The 20,137-nt window shown below is 35.8% G+C and overlaps 1 protein-coding gene and 1 long non-coding RNA gene across 14 annotated transcripts in view; one reads left to right on the forward strand and one right to left on the reverse strand.

Moving 5' to 3' along the window:
* LOC138404751 (uncharacterized) overlaps positions 1 to 20,137 on the forward strand; it is a 622,276-nt gene that overhangs the window by 538,578 nt on the left and 63,561 nt on the right. The window lies entirely within an intron of this gene.
* CLIP-190 (Cytoplasmic linker protein 190) overlaps positions 1 to 20,137 on the reverse strand; it is a 64,425-nt gene that overhangs the window by 17,375 nt on the left and 26,913 nt on the right. For 3 of the 13 annotated variants that reach the window (XM_069509563.1, XM_034984649.2, XM_034984655.2), the window contains 8 exons: positions 6,753 to 6,815; positions 6,448 to 6,522; positions 5,339 to 5,428; positions 4,348 to 4,500; positions 4,012 to 4,248; positions 3,750 to 3,939; positions 3,442 to 3,661; positions 1,605 to 1,658 (listed from right to left, as the gene is read on the reverse strand). In XM_069509563.1, coding sequence (XP_069365664.1) covers positions 1,605 to 1,658; positions 3,442 to 3,661; positions 3,750 to 3,939; positions 4,012 to 4,248; positions 4,348 to 4,500; positions 5,339 to 5,428; positions 6,448 to 6,522; positions 6,753 to 6,815 — 1,082 coding nt within the window. Of the gene's footprint in view, positions 1 to 1,604; positions 1,659 to 3,441; positions 3,662 to 3,749; positions 3,940 to 4,011; positions 4,249 to 4,347; positions 4,501 to 5,338; positions 5,429 to 6,447; positions 6,523 to 6,752; positions 6,816 to 7,510; positions 7,713 to 20,137 lie in introns of those variants that run through there. The other 10 variants (XM_034984651.2, XM_034984656.2, XM_034984654.2 and 7 more) reach the window with 8 other exon arrangements.

Genomic DNA, 20,137 nt, shown 5'->3' on the forward strand with positions numbered 1-20,137 from the left:
GGAACGCAATTTTTCATAAATGTTGATCGCTCATTACGGCATACGCCCATCGTTCGCCCCGAACGCAACACATTTTTCAGTAGTAAAAATGCGAATGACTCTAATGGCACAGCTAATTAGGATACATTTTTTCACTTAAGTGGAGATCAGATCGGAGATCAGAAATGACGTGATAATCGCCTATGTCTAATTATTTGGTTTGAATCTGAAGTCTGAAACTCTGCTTTGCTCTACACCGCTTGTTTCCAATTTAGTGGAATCGCATCCTCAATGCGGTCAATGTTGATAACGTGATCAGAAATTATTTGGGGTTTGATACAGTGCGACTCGTGCTACTGACATCAAACCCAATTATTTCAGTAAGTATTAAAAAATGTGGTGCGTTCATTGCACATACCGGACAAGTCGCACAGACTGCAATTTGTCCGGAATGTGCGATCAACATAATATTGAGAATATAATAGTTATTAACAAAAACCAAACAATATCACAGTGTTGCATTGCAAAGCTAAGAATTTTCGTCTTACTTTGAAAAATTGATCACATTTCGATACATTTCGTCGGTAAGTTAAAATGATTGGAACATGATTGGAAAAGCTTACATATTTTGTACTATATTGTGCAGTAATTGACAAAGTCAAGTTACATTATATTTAAAACTAATAAGGCATCTGTAAAAAAGTCTGGATTATGATTATGTTAATATTTAGTTTGTAAGTATAATAACACTTCAAAACAAAAGACAAATCAAATCGTTGTACGTTTCCATTGCTTACATTTTATTATATTGGGGACTACAGATTTTCTATTGTTTTAAATCTTGTATTATTATTTTTCATTGAGAATATTCGAGTATTCCAAGTTTCCAACATTGAAATACACCGATTATAATCCAGCTGAAGTTTAGTTTACATAGAAAATCTGTCGCTTCACCAACTAAATGCATTTCATCATGCTGACAGATCATCACAAAACTTCGATTCTCAAATTGTGCTGCAGATGCAGTACAATCAATTAGTAGAAGTCCACTATTGAAGTGCGGTGGCGTTTTGTACCGATCGTGTGTTAAACTTCAAAAAGAGAACTAAACAGCAAAACTATTCTTCAACAACAATCAGCCAAATAAGTAATTCCTTTGATTATTCTTCTTTAAAACAAGAAGGACTAAAAGGAATTTGAACATCTTACTCAACTGAATTTAATTAAAGATTGTAATTTGTAGCAAACAAACAAGTTTGAATGTTATCGAATTTAGCGGAACGTGGTAAAATCTATTAAAAAGAATAGTAAGAAATTCTGATTCTAAAGTAATGTATTTAATGATAATACTGGAAAACATAGCTTTGTAATGAATATTTTGGTGAATTCAGACATAAGGACAGACTATGATGAAAATGTGCCACAATGATTGACAAAACAAAATATTGTTGTGTTGAGTTTGATTGGTAATTCCTGAATCACACCAAATAAGAATATAAATGGTGATATCAATCCTTGTTATTTAATCAATTGGCTGACATTGTTAAGGAATAATTGGCGTGTAATTTTTGAGGAGTGACACACCAGCGTCCGATTTACCGCGCGACAATAGTAGCGTACTGTACCTGCAACGCGTTCTTCGCCGACACCGGGGTAGAAGACGCGCGTGGACCGGCCCGCTGTCGCGCGTGACGTGACGTGACGTATCGTGACGTGACGTGACGTTAGTGATCGTGCACATGCGCGGAAAACATAAAAACAACACACGTTAGCGCACTCAGTTCTTACCGCTTAGTATAAAAAACTGCATGTAAAATAAACTTTTGATGATCAAAATATTTTCAAATATGTTTTGACCACCAGAAGTTTATTGAATGTATTGAACACACAACAACATGGGTTAGAACAAAAACATCTACAGGAAATTAGTACACTGTGCGGTTTGAAAACTAAATGCATAAAAATATCTTTATAATTTGTAATATAAAAATAATGCAAAACAAAATTTCTAAAAGATTTTAGCAATGTAATAAAATTATACTGTATTATATTCGGTATGATAATTATAATATCTAATAATCCATTAATGTTATTCAGTGCATCTATCGATAAAAGGGTAGTATACATAATAATTTTAAAGATTCTTTAAATAAATTAAGTAAGTTGCACGATTAAAGGGAACAAACTACGAAACATCTAATTTCTTGGCAAATATTATTTATTGTCAAAAGTCATACCAAATTATAATAAGGATTATTAAGCAAAATAAAACATATTAATAAATTGGCAACTATATAGATACGAGTATACGATATAGAAAAACATAATAGTAGTTTAAAAACACCCTTAGAGGAAAGTCTCTTATTCGTAATATCACAGTTAAATTATAATAAACATACAGTCCTATTGCAGTCTCATTAAGTTGATATCAAACTAAATGCTATCAAGCACCTTTAAAAAGCTTCTTTAAAACTATAAAATGAGGAACTACGTATAATGAAATAATAATAAAACATGAAATTAAAATAGTAATAATCATCATTCGCGATTCACTCAATGAATAAAATAATATTTTCAAAGAATTACGGAATCGTAAATGATAAATTAAGAGAAATTAACACAAGGGCCAAACCAAGGGAGTGCCAGCTACAGACCAAACAAAATTTAAAACTATAACATGCAAACGAAAGCTACTTCTACATACCATTACTCTTGCATGTTTACCTGTCGCTGTCATTTGCTTTAATTCAAAAATAATTGTGTGAAGGACGGAAACTGATATTAACATTGGATCGCATGATGCATCATGAATAAGTGAGGGAATGGGAGAATTGTAACAATGTGTATATTTGTACTTTGCGTTAAATACTAGGTATGATAGAGATTAACCACAGCCGATTACAAGTAACGATAAAATAGGTACTGGCAGGAACGGCAAGTTCAAATGTAGACGACATAGGGATATGTGAACTGGAAGGGCGACACGCAAGAGAAATGGTAGCTCTTTCCGAAGCCCGAGAAGTGAGTGCGCGACGGCGGCAACTCCACGAACAGGTCCGTAGCCGGGCCCCGGCTGGCCCTCGTCACGGCTCCCGGCCGCCCGCCCCAGCGCACCACCTCGCCGCCGCGCGAGCTCGCCGACCCCGAGCTCGAGCTGGACACGCTGCGCCGCGAGCGCTCCGAGCGCTCCACGCTCACCACGCTCTCCGAGCAGCGCCACGACTTGGGCAGCGACTCGTTCCTACGGCGCGGAACGAGCGCGGCGCTGCCCGCATCGCGGAACACCACGTCGTAGTACACCCGCGGTTGCGGCAGAGCGATGAGGGCGCAGCGGTCCATCTCGACGTGCTTCACGAGCAGCGTCTTGTCGAGCAGGCTGGGAGCGCTGCGGTGGGGTCGCACGAGCGGGCGAGGCGAGCGCGGGGCGGGCGGCTCCGCGGAGCGCGCGCGGGGCTAGCCTACCTGAGCACCCAGCGACGTCACCCCGAGTCTCACCCCCGCACGGGAAGACGCGATCGAAGTTCCGAGCGATGTCAGCGATTCGCGCGAGTTGGAACGGCGCAGTGGCGTGGCCCGACCGTTGCTGTGGATAGCGCAGGCCCCGGGCTTGCGGTTCGATGGCGACCGCGACACCTTCGAAATCGGCGCGAACAGACCGAAACGAGGAGCACACTCAAAGTATCTGCAACAGATTTACATTTTACAAATATTATTCATAACAGTTTATGAGTACAATAAATCTGTACATTAAGAATTTTGTAAATTTTTACCTTTTGCCATCAACGGACCCATCGTTTTTCCCTAGAGGGTCGTCCAATTCAACACCTCCCCAAACGCCGGGCGCAAATTCGGTGACGCCCACATACCGTAGAGTACCGGCCTTACTGCCTCTGCTGCTCGATACTATTACTCGATCGCCAAGGCGAAGGTCTCCGTTAGTGGTGGTCGAAATGGAAGCATCTACAAAAGTATAAACTTGAAATATTCTGCCAAAAACAGCTAACTCATTTTGACAGTAAGATCTCTACATACTCATCTTGCTGCTGACAATGCTTCGTACACTGCCGTTCGGGGAGAGTGTCCGCCTGGGCCTCGCTGACCCTGAAGGTGGACGTTCGAACACGCTTCCGGCGTCGGATATTGGGGAAGCATCGTGTGGTGCGTGACTTATGATCGGTTCTCTTGTCAATCTAGTGAGGCGAGAAAATACACCTCGTTTTTCAGGGCATTGGAAATAACGAAACCCGGCTACCGAACCGTCATTTTTACCTGAAAAATGTCGTAACATTAAAAAATCATTGAAAACTTTGATTTTTGATTTATTGTAATTTGTATTTTAGGTTTGAAGAGTTTTAAGCAATTGCATACCTATAGGATCATCGAGAACAATGCCAGCCCAATCGCCCGGAGCGAACTGTGTTTCGCCGATGTAAGCGATCTGGCCGGCTTTGGTGCCACCCACCCATACTCGTTCGCCGATTATAAAACTGTCGGTGTCCTCAGTTAGCACCACACTGTGATCTGGAATTACAGTATTGCAAAACATTAGACGTAACTCCAAGCAATTATGTAAATCCCCAAGATCTTACGATATACACCATTAAGAGAAAATATTCAAAAGAAAGTGGCTTTCTTTACAAGGACTGAAATTTATAGTCAGTTGAATATGGATACCCCTCACATTCTCCATTCTTCACGCACATTTACGATGCACACATGACTCGAATATTGCTAGTGTAAGTGCAACAGCCATTACGGAACTATTTGCATTCCTGTTTGCATATAACTACGATTTAGCGCAACTTGTGCACCTGTGAACTTTCGCCTGTCCTCATCATTTAAAGTAACAAACTGCATTTGACATTGAGGAAACCATCTACTGACAGGAGGGTCAAATGACATAAGTGCGTTGCAATCACCAAGCACATACATGTTGCATAATATATCTTACAAAGTAGCTGTACATTGAAAAAAAAACCATAATGCGTATATGCGATGTAAAACAGTGCAAAAGAATTGTGATAATGAACACATTTAAACGAATTACCAAATTGTTCCATAACAATTAACAAAACATTTAGGTGTTACATCATGCAATGTAACTTTGATAAGGCTTTGTTGAATATTAATCAGACTAAGCGAAACCATATTGCAGAATGTAGAGACAAAAATTTTCACATTTTTTGTACTTGGGTTCAAAATTATGTTAAAGGTACCAGATAGACCAATTGCTTAAATTCAAAACATGTGTGTCTACATGAGATATCTGAATATTTCTACTGGTAAAATTATGCTTACTGTCCCAAGGTTCGAAAATTTTAAAGTTTTGCTATGGAACAATTTGTAGTGGTTCTCTTACCTGAGCAACGCCTCAAGCCGGCCTCACTGAGTCGTCGGGGGTGTTTCTCCCACAGCGCGTCCATGGAGGTGACACTGGACCGGCTGCTGGCTGCGACGCACACAAGTGACACACACGTGCATTAGCCACTACTACCAGCACACTACCAAGCTTCACACTTCATACTTTTTTATTCAGTATAGGCATGCGTTTGATCAAAATCTCACGTGAACTCTCACGTGAATTAATTCCAATAGTAACACACTCGTTAATTCACTCTGCGTCGTTGAACTTGACAGTTCTGGTTTAAAGAGATGTCAAGTCCTCACAAAGTCTGACATTGAAAACTACGCGTGAAATGGATCAGGGACTTGATGGAAAATGACAATATTATGGTGTAGAAGGGAACGCACTTGCCTAGAAGATGCCTATACATGGTCTAAATATGCTTTCGATTATTACAACGATTTTCTTTAAAATTACACTAAGAGCAGGTTTCATTCTGATAATGAAATTGGCAAATATTGATTACAAACATTTCGTTTAATAAAGACAAAGACGAGGAAGATAAATTAGGTCTTATTGTATCTACTCTTAACACAATAGAGTTAATTGGAAGCATAAGATTTCTAGGGACGAAGTACTACTGTAGGCGGTCTACTGTTATTGTCTAGAGTAAAAATTAAATTTAACGTTAAAATAATATGCATTCATTTTTCTATTTTATTTATTAACTAAGTACAATTTTTTACCGCGTGCCTGCCTTGTAATTAATTATATTATTCGTATTATTTATTCATGCAAGATAATCTATTAAGTATTATGCTTCATTCACCTGAGTATATAAATTAGGTATTTTCTTTTTTAACACTATTAGGTAGGTATATGCTTTTATACATTGGAGTATAGAATTCGTGCTGTGCTGCTAATAGTAGTAGTTAATTATATTATTTTACAAGCTATTATTTCCCTTAACCTTTATTATTACTTACAACAAAATATCCCTCCACCTTGATTATAAGGAGATTTTTTTTACTAATGTGATGTAGTTAGGTGTATGAAATCTGTAGCTCTATGTCGGCTTTTTATCCATTGCTACGATATTAGTATAATTTAATAGGACAACTTACTAGATGCCTTGCGATGTGAACGTGGCCTGTCCGGTAAACTGCTGCTAACTTCGTCTTCTTCGGCTTCGATTAAATCTGTCCCACAATCGACGTGCAGAAGCATGATAATAATGAAAATGAAACTCGTAAATGCTATGTACATATAAAGATTCTAGGAAATGACGTAACAATGTGTAGGTATGCGCTCGAACAAAATAAAAAAACAAAGCATAATATCCATGCTTGGCATGTATTCATGCAATGTTAATAATATCTAGAAAATCATTCATTTCTTAACTAATGGTTAGAAAATCAATGAAACTCACCTGATAAATATTTTCTAGATGAATCTTCACTCAATTTGCGCACTGTGTCCGAAGTACTGCCGTCTACGACAACAAAAACAAATACACGTAAAGCAAACAAAACAATATTCATGCAAAACATAAAACAATAAATGTTACAAAGGACTATGTCTAATCCAACAAGAATACGTTTTACATAACTTAACAATATTTATGGAAGATAGCCAAGATAAATTTTTTCTAACAAGTCGAACCTCGTATAGCTTTTATTAAAGTAAAGCTTGATAAAATTACTGAATTTTTTAAAATCTCTCTAGAAACACATTAAAAACACAAAGCACTACAGATTAAGTCAAGATGCTTGATTAACTTAGGTGATTCAGAAAATAATTTAAATACACATTAGAATATTTTATATGATACGGTATTCTAGATTTTACTGATAAGGCATTGACGTTAAAAGGATACAGGATTCACTCCCATTTATTTCACGCGTTGCAGATAAAGTTATTGTATTATTTTTTATTGAAAATGTTACAATAAAATCTAAAGCTAGCCTGATCTACACAGTACAAATAATGCCCGCGTGGAATGGTGTCAAGAATACTGGCTGCATTTTAGCGCTGGACAGCCGGACTGATCCTTTGCGCAAAAAATGAGCCAGCCCTTCTGTCACCAGATGAATTATAACGTTATTTTTTTTAGCACTAAGACTCCATGGCCCCAGGGTCTCCACGGCAAATGGAACAAAAATGAAACTGAAAGATAATAAGACTTACAGTGTGTGTTTTAAGTGTAAATTAGTGAACGAAGTGTAACGGTCCAGCTGGCTAGTTGAGACGTGTGTCCGGCACTGATCGCCCGAAGTCTGATTAATCATCTGCGACAACTGCGCAACGGGCCGGCCTTGTCAGAACGCGTGGGTTCGATAATCATAATTCTTATGTAAAGCTTTGAGAAACATCATAGACCCTATTCGCCTACACTTTACTTCAGACATGCGGAAGAAAGGTAAATAACTTAGTTGGTTTAGAAAACTTGGATTTGCAGTAACGCAGGTTGTCTGCTGGATTAAGCATACTTTCTGGTTCCTATGCGTTCGCGCATCGTTCATCTGATCGACTGAAACTTTGTAGTTACTGTTTGCACTTGCGTGAAGGTTTAGCACCATCAACGTGCAATACACGCATGAGTCGCATAGTGAAGCATGCCGGATGCATGCCGAGCATCTCTAATAAATAAGAATAATTTTATTCAATACTTTCAATATCGGTACGTTAAAAGATGTTCTAGACCATTCTTATTAATTTAATAGACAAGATGTTGATAAATTGCACCTTTGAGTAAATAATGATGACGTAAATCCTATACAAACGGAGCTATGTGATGTTTTTCCTTGAAGTTCAAGGTTGACTGAATATTATATATTAATATTAAGTATCATTTTTCATATGTAACATTAAAATATAACTGTTTTCATAATTAATCAATTGCATCTTTACAATCGCCAATTTTTCTGTCTGATTTTCTTTTGTTCTTGAATTTTAGAGATTTGATTTTTTTTAGTTACTTTACTTTTAAAGTCCACACCTTAATGTTTTGAAATGGTCTTGAAATGCTCTTTAAATAATAGTGCTGTAGTGTAATCAACTGTTACGTATAAGTCAATCAACAGTTACACTTAGGTACATATTGTATTCTCACAGGTTTACCGGTTCGTCTTCAATTTATAGTTATTATGGGAACACACGCGTTACCTGTATTTCTTTACCTGCTATTGTTTTTTGCCATAATAACAGCAAATTCTTAAAGAACACAATTTACATCACAATGCTGCATTTTTCATAATATATTATGTACGTAGGATTGTTATGGAAAATAAGACATTCGTCATAAAAGAAAAATGTATGAGTCATATGTGAACAAATACATTGTAACAGTACCTATATTGTAGAAGCGGAATATTAGTAGCCATTTTTTAAGAATAAAAATAAATTATGTTGATAGTATACCCACGGAATAAGTAATCAGAGACTATCGAGAAGGTCCTTGAAAGTTGAATAATATAAGTATCACGTAACACGTTGGAACCTACGTATCTTCGAAGATCAAAACCAATGTACGAAAAAGATGTAAAAGATAAATAATTTACTAATTGGTATTGATGATATTATGTATTGACAACGCTTGCTTATTTTTTTTACTAATAATATAATTAAATACTGTATAATTAAATGGATGTTAAAGAATTGGAAATTGGAATATATGTTTTGTAAGGATCTTAGTCATATAAGATTATTTAAAAACATTTGGTTGGAGCCTTCGTATGAGCTCAGTAAATATAGTGTTTTAAGTATATTCTGTATCTGACTGGCCAAATATTGGTAAACGAAGATGATGTAATTGCCATGCCATGCCGGTGCGCGTATTTTATTTGTCCATTTCATTAACGAGAGTGCTTGACAACAGGCATTATATTGTTATTTATCAATTATTTATGCACGGTTTGAATAACATTGATGTTGTGGTCAAGTTCACAACCGATACAATGAACCACGTTACTAATTTGTCTATATGCACATAAAGAAGCTTAAGTATTAATACAAGAAAATATAGATGTTATAGAAACTAAGACAGTGGAAAATGCAAATGTTGTTGTTCAAATACCTGCTAGAACACCAAAGCTAACGTTACATAGATAGACATACAAACTTAAAATGTAAATACATTAGGTAGATTGTCTTATTCAGTCTACTATCAAGGTTTTATTCACTGGACTATTTGAACAGGACATAAGAGAAAAATACGAAACAAGCATTCAGCTGTACGAGGGTCAGCAGAATTTAAACATCAATTTAGGCTGTTGATGTATCACATGCCACTTTCCTGGCGTACAGATGGTAATTTGTCAATTAAGGACAATTACGCGGTTCGTTCTCGTGGCATCCGTGTAGGCTTGTCGGCAATTGATGCAGCTTACCTAGCAGCTGCACGGCAAATGCAATTCTCAATGGTAATTACAATTCTTAGTAATTATTCAATGACAATAATATGGCATTGGACAAAAATCTTGCAAAGAGCCAAAGTTTGCTAGTTCCATGGTATAACGAATTGTTAAAAAGCATGAAACTCATCTTAGCTTATTACTAAGCAAAGAAATGAATTGGTGAATCCAGTGTTATGTAACTACTAGTTGATCATTTAGTTCTAGACCTACTAACTGTGAACAAAAATACATTTGACCGAGTTGGCGGCCACGTTACTACCGCGATCCTATCAAAGGTAACTCGATTCGTGAATAAATTGCCTACGGAAATTGATAATATTGAGGCTATTCGTAAATTATACATACTTACTTTTGTGAGAAATTGATCATCCATAACGTAGCATCAATGAAATATTTATTTTACTGAATGTACTGTATATATGCAAGGTACTGAATGTTTATTTATGGGCTTTAAAGCGAAGAATCATAAATTTGGAAACAATATTGTACACTCAACTGTAGCTTTTTCAGGTAAACAATAATATCCTATAATACGTATTCTCTGTCAGATGATAATAAACACCCATAAAACCATATATGCAATGTTTGCAAGTCAAAATGGATATTCGCGAATAAGTAACTGGAAAGTGACTGATGCTATACATGCTCATGTCTTAATGCATAATTTACATTCAGGTCCCTTGACGAAGTCGGCAACTAACACAACAAGATTACCTAATAAAGATACTTTATAAATATCACCAGAATGCAAAGAAATACAATACCACTTCAATAAATAAACTTTATGTATCGAAGCTATTCACATTGCGTCAACAATCAACATAATAATGATAATAATTGATTTAACTTTATAAACTGTATCAAAGATTAAGGCCAAATTACCGGGACATAAATCATTGAGGTTAACAGTACATAATTGCAGCGTTTGAATAATTCAATTCATAATCCACTGCGCCCTTAGGGTCCAGCATGGAGTGAATAGCAATTGTCAATCAGAACACGGTCGCTCCCGCTACGATAATGGAACCTAATGAGCCGCGATAACGCCTGACTTGCATACTAATTGGGGACTTCCACTCAAGTTAAGTGCTACCAATTAATTTAATTTTTATTAATAAGAGAGTCCAAAATACACATTATATATGTATTGCAATTTTGATAGTAGTAGTTATACGTTTCGACGTTGCAAATCCGCTTCAGTTTCAGAGGCTCGACCATGATTGGACCGTTTATGACTATTTCCGGATCCATCCTATAACCATTTCCGGTGAATCAAGACCATGTTTGATTGAAAGCCGGCTACTGCATCGTTTGAATACAAATCGCAAATGCAGCTAATTTTGTTGGTACTTAGTAGGTTTCAACATCCTTAGTTACGAAGTACCCCTACGTTTCGTTTGTTGGCTGGACAAAAAAATATATTATGCCTATCAAATAATATAAAACACCAATCAAACAATGGATCCAGAAATATCAAATACAAAAGTTTTATTAGAACGTAACAAAAGGGAAAGTAGAAAAATAAGGAAAACGGAACTGGAAGCGAAGGAGAGATCAGAAACCGTAATGAAATTCTTCGCCCGACTGATTAAGGGTATCGGATTGCATATTAGAAATTGTTTGTCATTCTCAATAAACCCGATTCATGCGGGAATTCATGTTATTGTCCCAATGTCCCAATCAGTACACGAAATTTCACAATGACCTGGCCTCAATTCAGTCTTGCCAAATTACGTGACATATTCAAAAATATACAGCAAATTTTGGAGGGCATTGGCGAATCACATTTAAATTATTATCATCGATACAAGATTCATTATTATTATCCCAAGTCCCAACGCATACACAGTAAAACATTTCGGTGAACCTGTTTAAACAGGGGATATATTTATTTATTTTATCCCTCAAAGCACACAATTCAGTACTTAAGACTAGTGTCATGAAAAAAATGAGTTTTGAAAACTCCAGAGAGAGAAATTGTTATACAAATCTCTCCGATCCACCAAAGCCAATCCGCAAGTGCACTATGGCCTAAACCGTCTCATTCAGAGAGGAGACATGTTATCACTTATCAGTAGAGGGCTGGTGATAGGCTGAATTGCGATAGAGAAAGAGATCTAAATCCGCTCTTTACTTCTACATGCCTGTGTTATGTGTATCAATGCACTTAGTAAGCATTCGAAGAATTTAATCGATGTGTTTCTTGAACTACAGCAATATATGGAATATGGCAAAGTCTTAGAACTTATTACAGTCACGAACTTGCAGATAAGCGTTAAGTCGTCTTTGTTTCATTCTCACGCCTGCGAATTATAGTTCAGATTGTTATCTTAGGCAATGATAAATGCATCCAACCTCAAGCCAGACTAGAGCGAAACCTTGACTTACTACATATAAACATTGAATGAAAATTGATTCGCATTTGGACCAGGTATATAAAATGTAGCAAATGTCAAACTATAAAATATAGAGTTTTGCTGTGTACCTTGTGCTCATTGCCATCTTCTGAAGTTCTGGATCGTTGGACAATTTAAGTAAGACTGATAAATATTGAGGCTAAGCAACACCTTAAAATTAACCTAGCGTCATGGCTTAACTATTTTATTAAGGTTTACGTGGTATCACCTCGGTTCACAAAGTATCTTTTGTTTACTTATGCAGATAAACATAGTGACTCAGCCCTTACTTCATACTCGACGGGATATATGTATATTGCTTAAATAGGAAAGACGCGGGTATCTGTGAACGAGTGTGTATATAGATCATTTAAAGACATGATGACATAACACTGCTAGTCACAACTCGTGACGTCTAGGATACTTTACACATATAAAATTGCATTGTGAGTTGTACAATGTACATGTTATGTTCGATTTTAGTTATGCTACAGAAATGAAGCTAAAATTGGATAAAAACATAGGGATAAGGGGAAACAAAGAAGCATAATAATATCATCTAAAACTTCAATATAGTCAAGTCGATGATGTAAAAATATTTAAAATCAAAATTGACGAATAACAAGAATGTGAAGAATCCCCAACAGCCAGCCACCTTGAACTTGTAAATAATAACGACTCGAAGCGACAATGACGTAAGTGTTTAGTCAATAAAGTAATTTACACCTAACACCTGGACACAGACGCCTCCGTACCAAGTAAGTAGTTACATGACATTCTGTGTTGTTATTGTAATTCCACGAGTATTGTTTAAATATGAAATACCCATAATACTTATACAATAACATCGTATCGTATTGAAATTTAAATGACACCGACAGACGTTTAACCGGTTCTTCGAGATTTGTATGCTTATATTAATTTAATTATGCTAAACAAGTCAGTCTATTATTTGTTATTTTCCCAAAAATGTAACGACACCAATAGCAATAGATGCTAGCTAATTTTAGGCTTTCTTCAATAATTTGGTTCTTGGAGATTTTACGTAGTCTGACGTTTTGGGATTTTAATGTTTCCGATTTCATGAAATTTTCTACGTGCAGAAAATTTAATGCGAACTTTTACAAAATAAACTACAACAGTAATACCACGGCACATGCTCAGTTAACGTAAGATAATATCCTATCATTTTCTATTTAATGTTTCATGAATAGCGTCTTTACTTGTGTGGTACAATACCTACCTATTACATTTTTCTAGATTCGTGATAAAAACTTGACTACCTACTTACATTTCCGCATCAGGCATCAAAACTCTATTCACAGTAAAGAGAATTTTAAGTTACGTATGATAAAACGTAAATTTTTAAGCGTTGTATTTAAGACTAGCGTATTCCCGCGGCTTCGTCCTCGTGGACTATACAAATTCAAATCTCTATTTCACCCCCTTAGGGGTTCAATTTTCAAAAATCCTTTCTTAGCGTATGCTTACTTATATCCTCGGGATATTAGGATGATGTAGAATTTCGTCATCTCAGTTCAACGGCCTATTTATTTCATCCAAAATGGTATTATTTATTCCATCTACATCATCCTAATATCCCGAGGATATAAGTAAGCATACGCTAAGAAAGGATTTTTGAAAATTGAACCCCTAAGGGGTTGAAATAGAGATTTGAATTTGTATACAAATTCAAATCTCTATTTCACCCATTTATAGAATAAATAATACCATTTTGGATGAAATAAATAGGCCGTTGAACTGAGATGACGAAATTCTAGCGAAAAAAGGTAATTTCTTATCGTATTAGAAATATTTTGATCGTTGATATAGTTAGTGATATGCGAGGGCGGAATATTACTTCTAGAAACAGTTAATATAATAAACGTGAACGTATGTATATATTTTATTAACACCTCCGCGAAATATAGCCTGCGGTTAGGTTAAAAATACAATTCCTAGAAAAATCAAGCAAATGTTTTGATGTGGATGTGACTTACTGCATACTTCTAATTTTAATATCTTCGATCGCCCTGGGCTGGCTTCCGCACTTAAACGTTTCCGTCAGTTGTACGTGAATTTTAACATAGTATTCAAACCTTTGTTTTTACTTAGGGCTGATTTTTCAATCACCAAACAAATTTTAACCGACGAATCTTAACCTTTTTGTAGATGCCGAATACAAGAACTTTCAAAACATTTTTATGACTTAGATAAATATTATTTGGCGCTTGAAAAATCGGTCCTTAAAGTAATAAATTCGCAATTTTGTTCCCAAGATACAGGATTTGCGTAATATAACGTTTTTTATATTATCATTGAGAGTTGAACAAGGACATGATAAAATTTAGAAATAATGTTGCTATTATATGCCATTAATAACTACGATAAACATGTTATATACGAATTCACAAGTATAATATAAGCTATGTCATGAGTTAAAAGTCACGGAGTTTCTAAGCACAATTTTTTCCTTCAAGATTCAGGAATATTCTAGAGTTAAAGTATATCTAATAGTATTATAATACCTACAGAATGCAAGCAAACTTCTTTAGTGTTGAGAAAGGTAGTGCAATCATAACTCAAGACTTACTTTAACGAAGAAGTTAGCTACAACTCCTGGCTTTAGTTTCATTGAATCGATTTCTAGTCTAACATGCATACTTTATGTATAACCAAGCGTAACTTAAGGATCGATTGTATTTCATATAACTTCAGTAGAATAGCAATAAGTGGAACAGAGACAGACCAATATTTTACTGCAGCAGAAAATTTCATGTTTCAGTTAGGATATGAGTTGCACCTGTTACTGAACACGAACAGTGCAAACCTCAGACTTCAGAGAACTAACTTCTACCAAGCCGACGCAATAGTGAGCATCTCATAATAAGTCAATTTCCTGTTTGAGCCCCCAGATTCTAGACCTAGATAGATCGGATCGCAAGGCTGAAACTTGAAAGAGAGTAATAAATCAAATCTAACTGTTATTTGATAGGCAATCTCGATTTAACTCGATTGAACATTGCTTATCCGATAAAGCAGTTGTAAACAGTTCAGAAAATCTGATAATATCGATTTTCTTACTGAGTTCTGACTTTCTAAAAGGGCAAGGTTTTGATGACCTTCTGGTATAGTTGAGGTTTTAGTTTTAAGTAAGAAACCTAGGAATAAAGGTTCGTACGCACCTGAGCGGCGCGGCGCGGCGCTTCAGTCCGACTGCAGAACGCGTCACCTCAGGCCGCTCGACGGTGCCTACCGCACTACAACTTCAGTACGCGGCACCTCGCGTCACTTGCGCGTCACTTTTATACCCGTTCGCGTACGAGCAACAACGTCGCAAGATGAGCGACAGTGAAGAGGATTTGATTATTATTTCTTTGTTGTGCAGAAGAAGAACGAATTATCGAAGAGAAAAAACCGGCCAAGTGCGAGTCAGGCTCGCGCAATGAGGGTTCCGTACTACAGTCGTATTTTTTCGACATTTTGCACGATAATTCAAAAAATATGATGCATAAAAATAAATAAAAATCTGTTTTAGAATGTACAGGTGAAGACCTTTCATATGATACCCCACTTGGTATAGTCACTCACTTCGAAAGTTGAAAATACTAATTATTAGTTCATGACCACAATTTAATTTTTTTTGTGTGATCTAACCCTAAATTCACGGTTTTCAGATTTTTCCCCAAATGTCAGCTATAAGATCTACCTACCTGCCAATTTTCATGATTCTAGGTCAACGGGAAGTACCCTGTAGGTTTCTTGACAGACAGACGGACAGACAGACAGACAGACAGACAGACAACAAAGTGATCCTATAAGAGTTCCGTTTTTCCTTTTGAGGTACGGAACCCTAAAATAGGGGTTCGAGATTTGTGTAGTCCACGCGGACGACGTCGCGGGCATAAGCTAGTATAATATAAACACAAGTACAACAATAGGTAGGCATATTTCCGAAACTATTAATTCTACCTAGGTGAAGTAGGTAGGTATAATATGTACATAATAATATATTATATTATAGTTATTTAATCAGGATTATTTTTACCATTGATGTTTTCTCATAACGCTCGGAGAGACATTTCTTCTTCATCACTTCTAAGAGCATGAGGAACACGTCATGTGCCAAAAATTAAACCTACGTTATTTATTTTGAGGTCTATCTTGCCGATTCTTGCCTGTACTTTAAATACCTAACAAGATGCGCGTGTATCTTATTCGAGCGACGTACGCATACTGAAGCGCCGCGCCGCGCCGCTGGGTATGTCGCACTAGCGTCACTCAGTGTTTCCATATGTAAATTGAGAATTACCGTGTTCAAGGGTTAAAATTACGGTGTTTCTAGATTAAATTACGGTGGATTAGCTAAAAGAATACCGTGTAAATTACCGTGTCATTTTTAAAAGAAAAAACGTCACGAATTAGCTTTTTAATCAGCTATTAATATTATTCTGAATCTGACTCTCCTAGCATAGCAATATCTTTTTCATATACGGATTTATTCATATTAATATTTTGTTAAATCTCATTAGTTTTACATTTTACTCCTTCCTAATTGCTTGAATAAGGACGAAATACTACTATTACGCAGTATATTATGAATTTTTAACGTGATTTTGTATTACGGTGACACGGTCAAGGTAATGGCCATATTACCTTGACGGTAGATTAGGGCTGAATTACGGTGCATCTACGGTAATTACCGTGTACATGGAAACACTGGCGTCACTGCACTGCGCGTCGCTTCGCTGCGCTTCAAAATATTCTCTCCAGCCGTGCCGCGCGGCAACGCGCGGTGAAGCGCTGTGCAGCGCCGCTCTAGTGCGATATGCGCCATACAAAATGATAGAAATGATATTTTGAAGCTCTGTGCCGCGACGTGCAGCTCGCTGAAGCGCCGCGCCGCGCCGCTCAGGTGCGTACAAACCTTAACCGTATTTTCAAATTGGGCCAAGTAGTTCTGGTTTTGGTAGTTTGGTAGAGTATGTACTTCTGTGATAAGTGGGTCCTGTTGTACACTTGTAAGTTATAAATGATCTAAAGAGGTGTTAAAGGTTGTATATGATCTAAAGAGGTGTGAAAGGTACCTAAGTGTACAAATCGAATTACTCATTCACAGACAAGTCACCGCTACCAGTGATTAGGTACTATGTAATAACCCTGACACACATTTTTCAATGTGTTATTTTTTACCGCTCTTTGAAATGTTAACTTTATCGAAATTGTTCTAAACAACAATACAATTTCCTGAAAAAATCTTATATAGGCATTGTTTAATTCCTGTGTTTATTTCGGAATAACATTTTTTTAAATTTCGTACAAAATATGTCCATTGTCTAATGATGAAATCTTTTTGTCATAGTTTTGCACAGAATGGTGTATTATGTGATAAATTTGATTGAGCTAAGTTACCTACCTTATTTTATAGTATAGGTATGTATTTTAAGTCTACAGTAGACTATAAAACTAATTATAACGCAATAAGTGCTATTAAAGAGTAAAGACTAAACCCAGATACACAGGCATTATAGTTTAATGACATGCAGATTAAAGTAGATTAATACGTAATGGATAAGGTGAAGTGTAAGCTAATTACGTAGTACGCATGGCTCACGATAAACGCGGAAACTAAATGCAGTGGATGGGCGGGTCACAGGGAATATTCAATAATGCCTGTCTAGACACAACGGCGACGACGCAGTCCGTTATATAAATAGCATAAAACTGTACCAAGTGTTGGATACTCTCAAAAAGACGTTGATACTTGGCTTTATTCCAGAAAATAAACAAAAGAGGCTTCAAGCTTAAAAATTAATCGCCACTTAGTTTACTTGAAAACAATTTAAAGTTATACGCGAATAAAAGGCAAATAAAATAAAGAACGTGATATGACAGCAGTGACGTAGATATAGAAATAAGTATAAAGGAGTTACTAGAATCTAGCTATCATTATTGAAATATGTAGTTGTGATGCATGCAATAGTAGTCATAATGGATTTAAAAATTGATAATATAGAAACTTCTAGTACGTAACAATAACATACCAAAGGATTATGTGTGAATATAAAATCCACTCCCTAGATATTTAAATTTCAAGCATTGTACGCAACTCCGCAGTGAATTTATTTTTCAACGACCTTGCATAACATGAAACCTATCCTATTTTGGAGTATATACTTAACTATTTGTCATCATAATGCAGTATTCATGTAATGGAATAAAATTATTAAGCAATAGTTGATGTCATACGAATCATTATATTCTTAAATGTTATCACATGCACTTCTAAAAAATAAGAAAGCAAAAAAAAATACATAATCTTAAACAGAAAGTTTAGTAGCGAATTTCGTTTACTCATAATAAATCTTAATTATCAAGTTTAATTAAGCATACAATAAATAAATGTGCCTTTTTAGAAAATGACAAATAAAAACGTAATTGCTGCATGTAATGCACATAAATGACGAGAATAGGATGGGAAAATCTGCCCGCTGCTTTACCATTTAAGACGACAACTTCCACTCAAGAGAAACAAGTTTCTTAACGACTCCACATGGCGCCGAGTACAAAAAATGCTAAAATTATGCACGTGGTATGTATAATCAATAGTAATGTTGAGTAATGGGATGGACATGAGTAAGAACATTATGGCCACAACTGCACAATTAATATAAGTTATATTTATTGCATGACCTCTTGCAGTGTCTCAAACTGAGATTTCTCGATTAAATTGAAGTAAGTTTTTATTTTTAAAATCTTTTCTACATTGTCTCTGTTATGGTAGGAAGCATTGGAATTAGGCAATTAATTTTCTAATAGGAAACATATACCGCCAAGATTTTTATAGTTACCACCAATTCAAGCGACTTAGATTTCTAGAAAACACTAATAAATCCGATGCATGGATCGAGAGGAGAAGCTCGTGAAGATTTCCGAAAAACGCAGAACGAACCCGAACTAAGGTCCATCTATTCTAGGGTACATACAGGCTGTTCTTTGTATAGAGATGGACTATAGGGCTATGCTATGATGTAGATTGTAGATTATTGAGTTATAACAAAGAAACTTGAAAACATTTATAAAAAAGTCTTTTGCTATAATTAGTAAATAGTCGATACTCATATGTGATAAGCGATAATAAAATACTAAGATTATATCCATAAGTGTTGATTCTTATCTTGCAATATTAGTCACACTCAATTAAATGTTTTGTCATCGTGGTTTCTATAGTCTGTCCAACGAGTGACGGGACAAGAAAGCTAATCTCGTCATCTATCTTGCATGGTTTGCTCGGACAAACGAACAAAATTTCAGAGAGAAAAATAATGGCATGGTGCGCGTGTAGGTACTTATTGTAATCCATAGAATTAAGCTATTCAGGTCGCTTTCTCCTGGAGGTTTCTGAAAACCAGCAAAGCTGCTTTTTCATCATCATCCTTAGCTTTGTAAGCTCTATATTGTCGTAAAACAGATTAGGTAACTAGCTTTCTAACATTACAAATATTTTGTACCTTTTCTAATATATATATACATATTACATAATATTAGTCAATTTCCGTGTTATATTTCTCAATAGAATTAGAACATAATTTTTATTATCTTAAATTGGAATCGCCTACACAGCGCCTTTAGCAGTTTCACATTGTCGTTAATCTAACAATAATATGTTATATCTCCAGTTTGATCATAGATTGATTTAAAGATTATATATCTAGAATTCCAGGTTCTGGGTAATACTTATAAGTTATATATATATATATATATATATATATATATATATATATATATATATATATATATATATATATATATATCAGTTTAATTAGATAAAAATATTTTTGTTTGGTAACTAAATTCACATGAAAAATGATACGTCGATTGGCGCTTGATCACTGAGACATATTTGGTTTGGTCCGATACGCTTGAAGAGAATCGATGTCGCTAGATTGAATGAAACTGAAACCATAATCCAAAGCAGTTCTTACTTCTTTGCAAATTTTATT

This window comes from Maniola hyperantus, chromosome 3 (assembly GCF_902806685.2).
Source record: "Maniola hyperantus chromosome 3, iAphHyp1.2, whole genome shotgun sequence".
Lineage (NCBI taxonomy): Eukaryota > Metazoa > Arthropoda > Insecta > Lepidoptera > Nymphalidae > Maniola > Maniola hyperantus.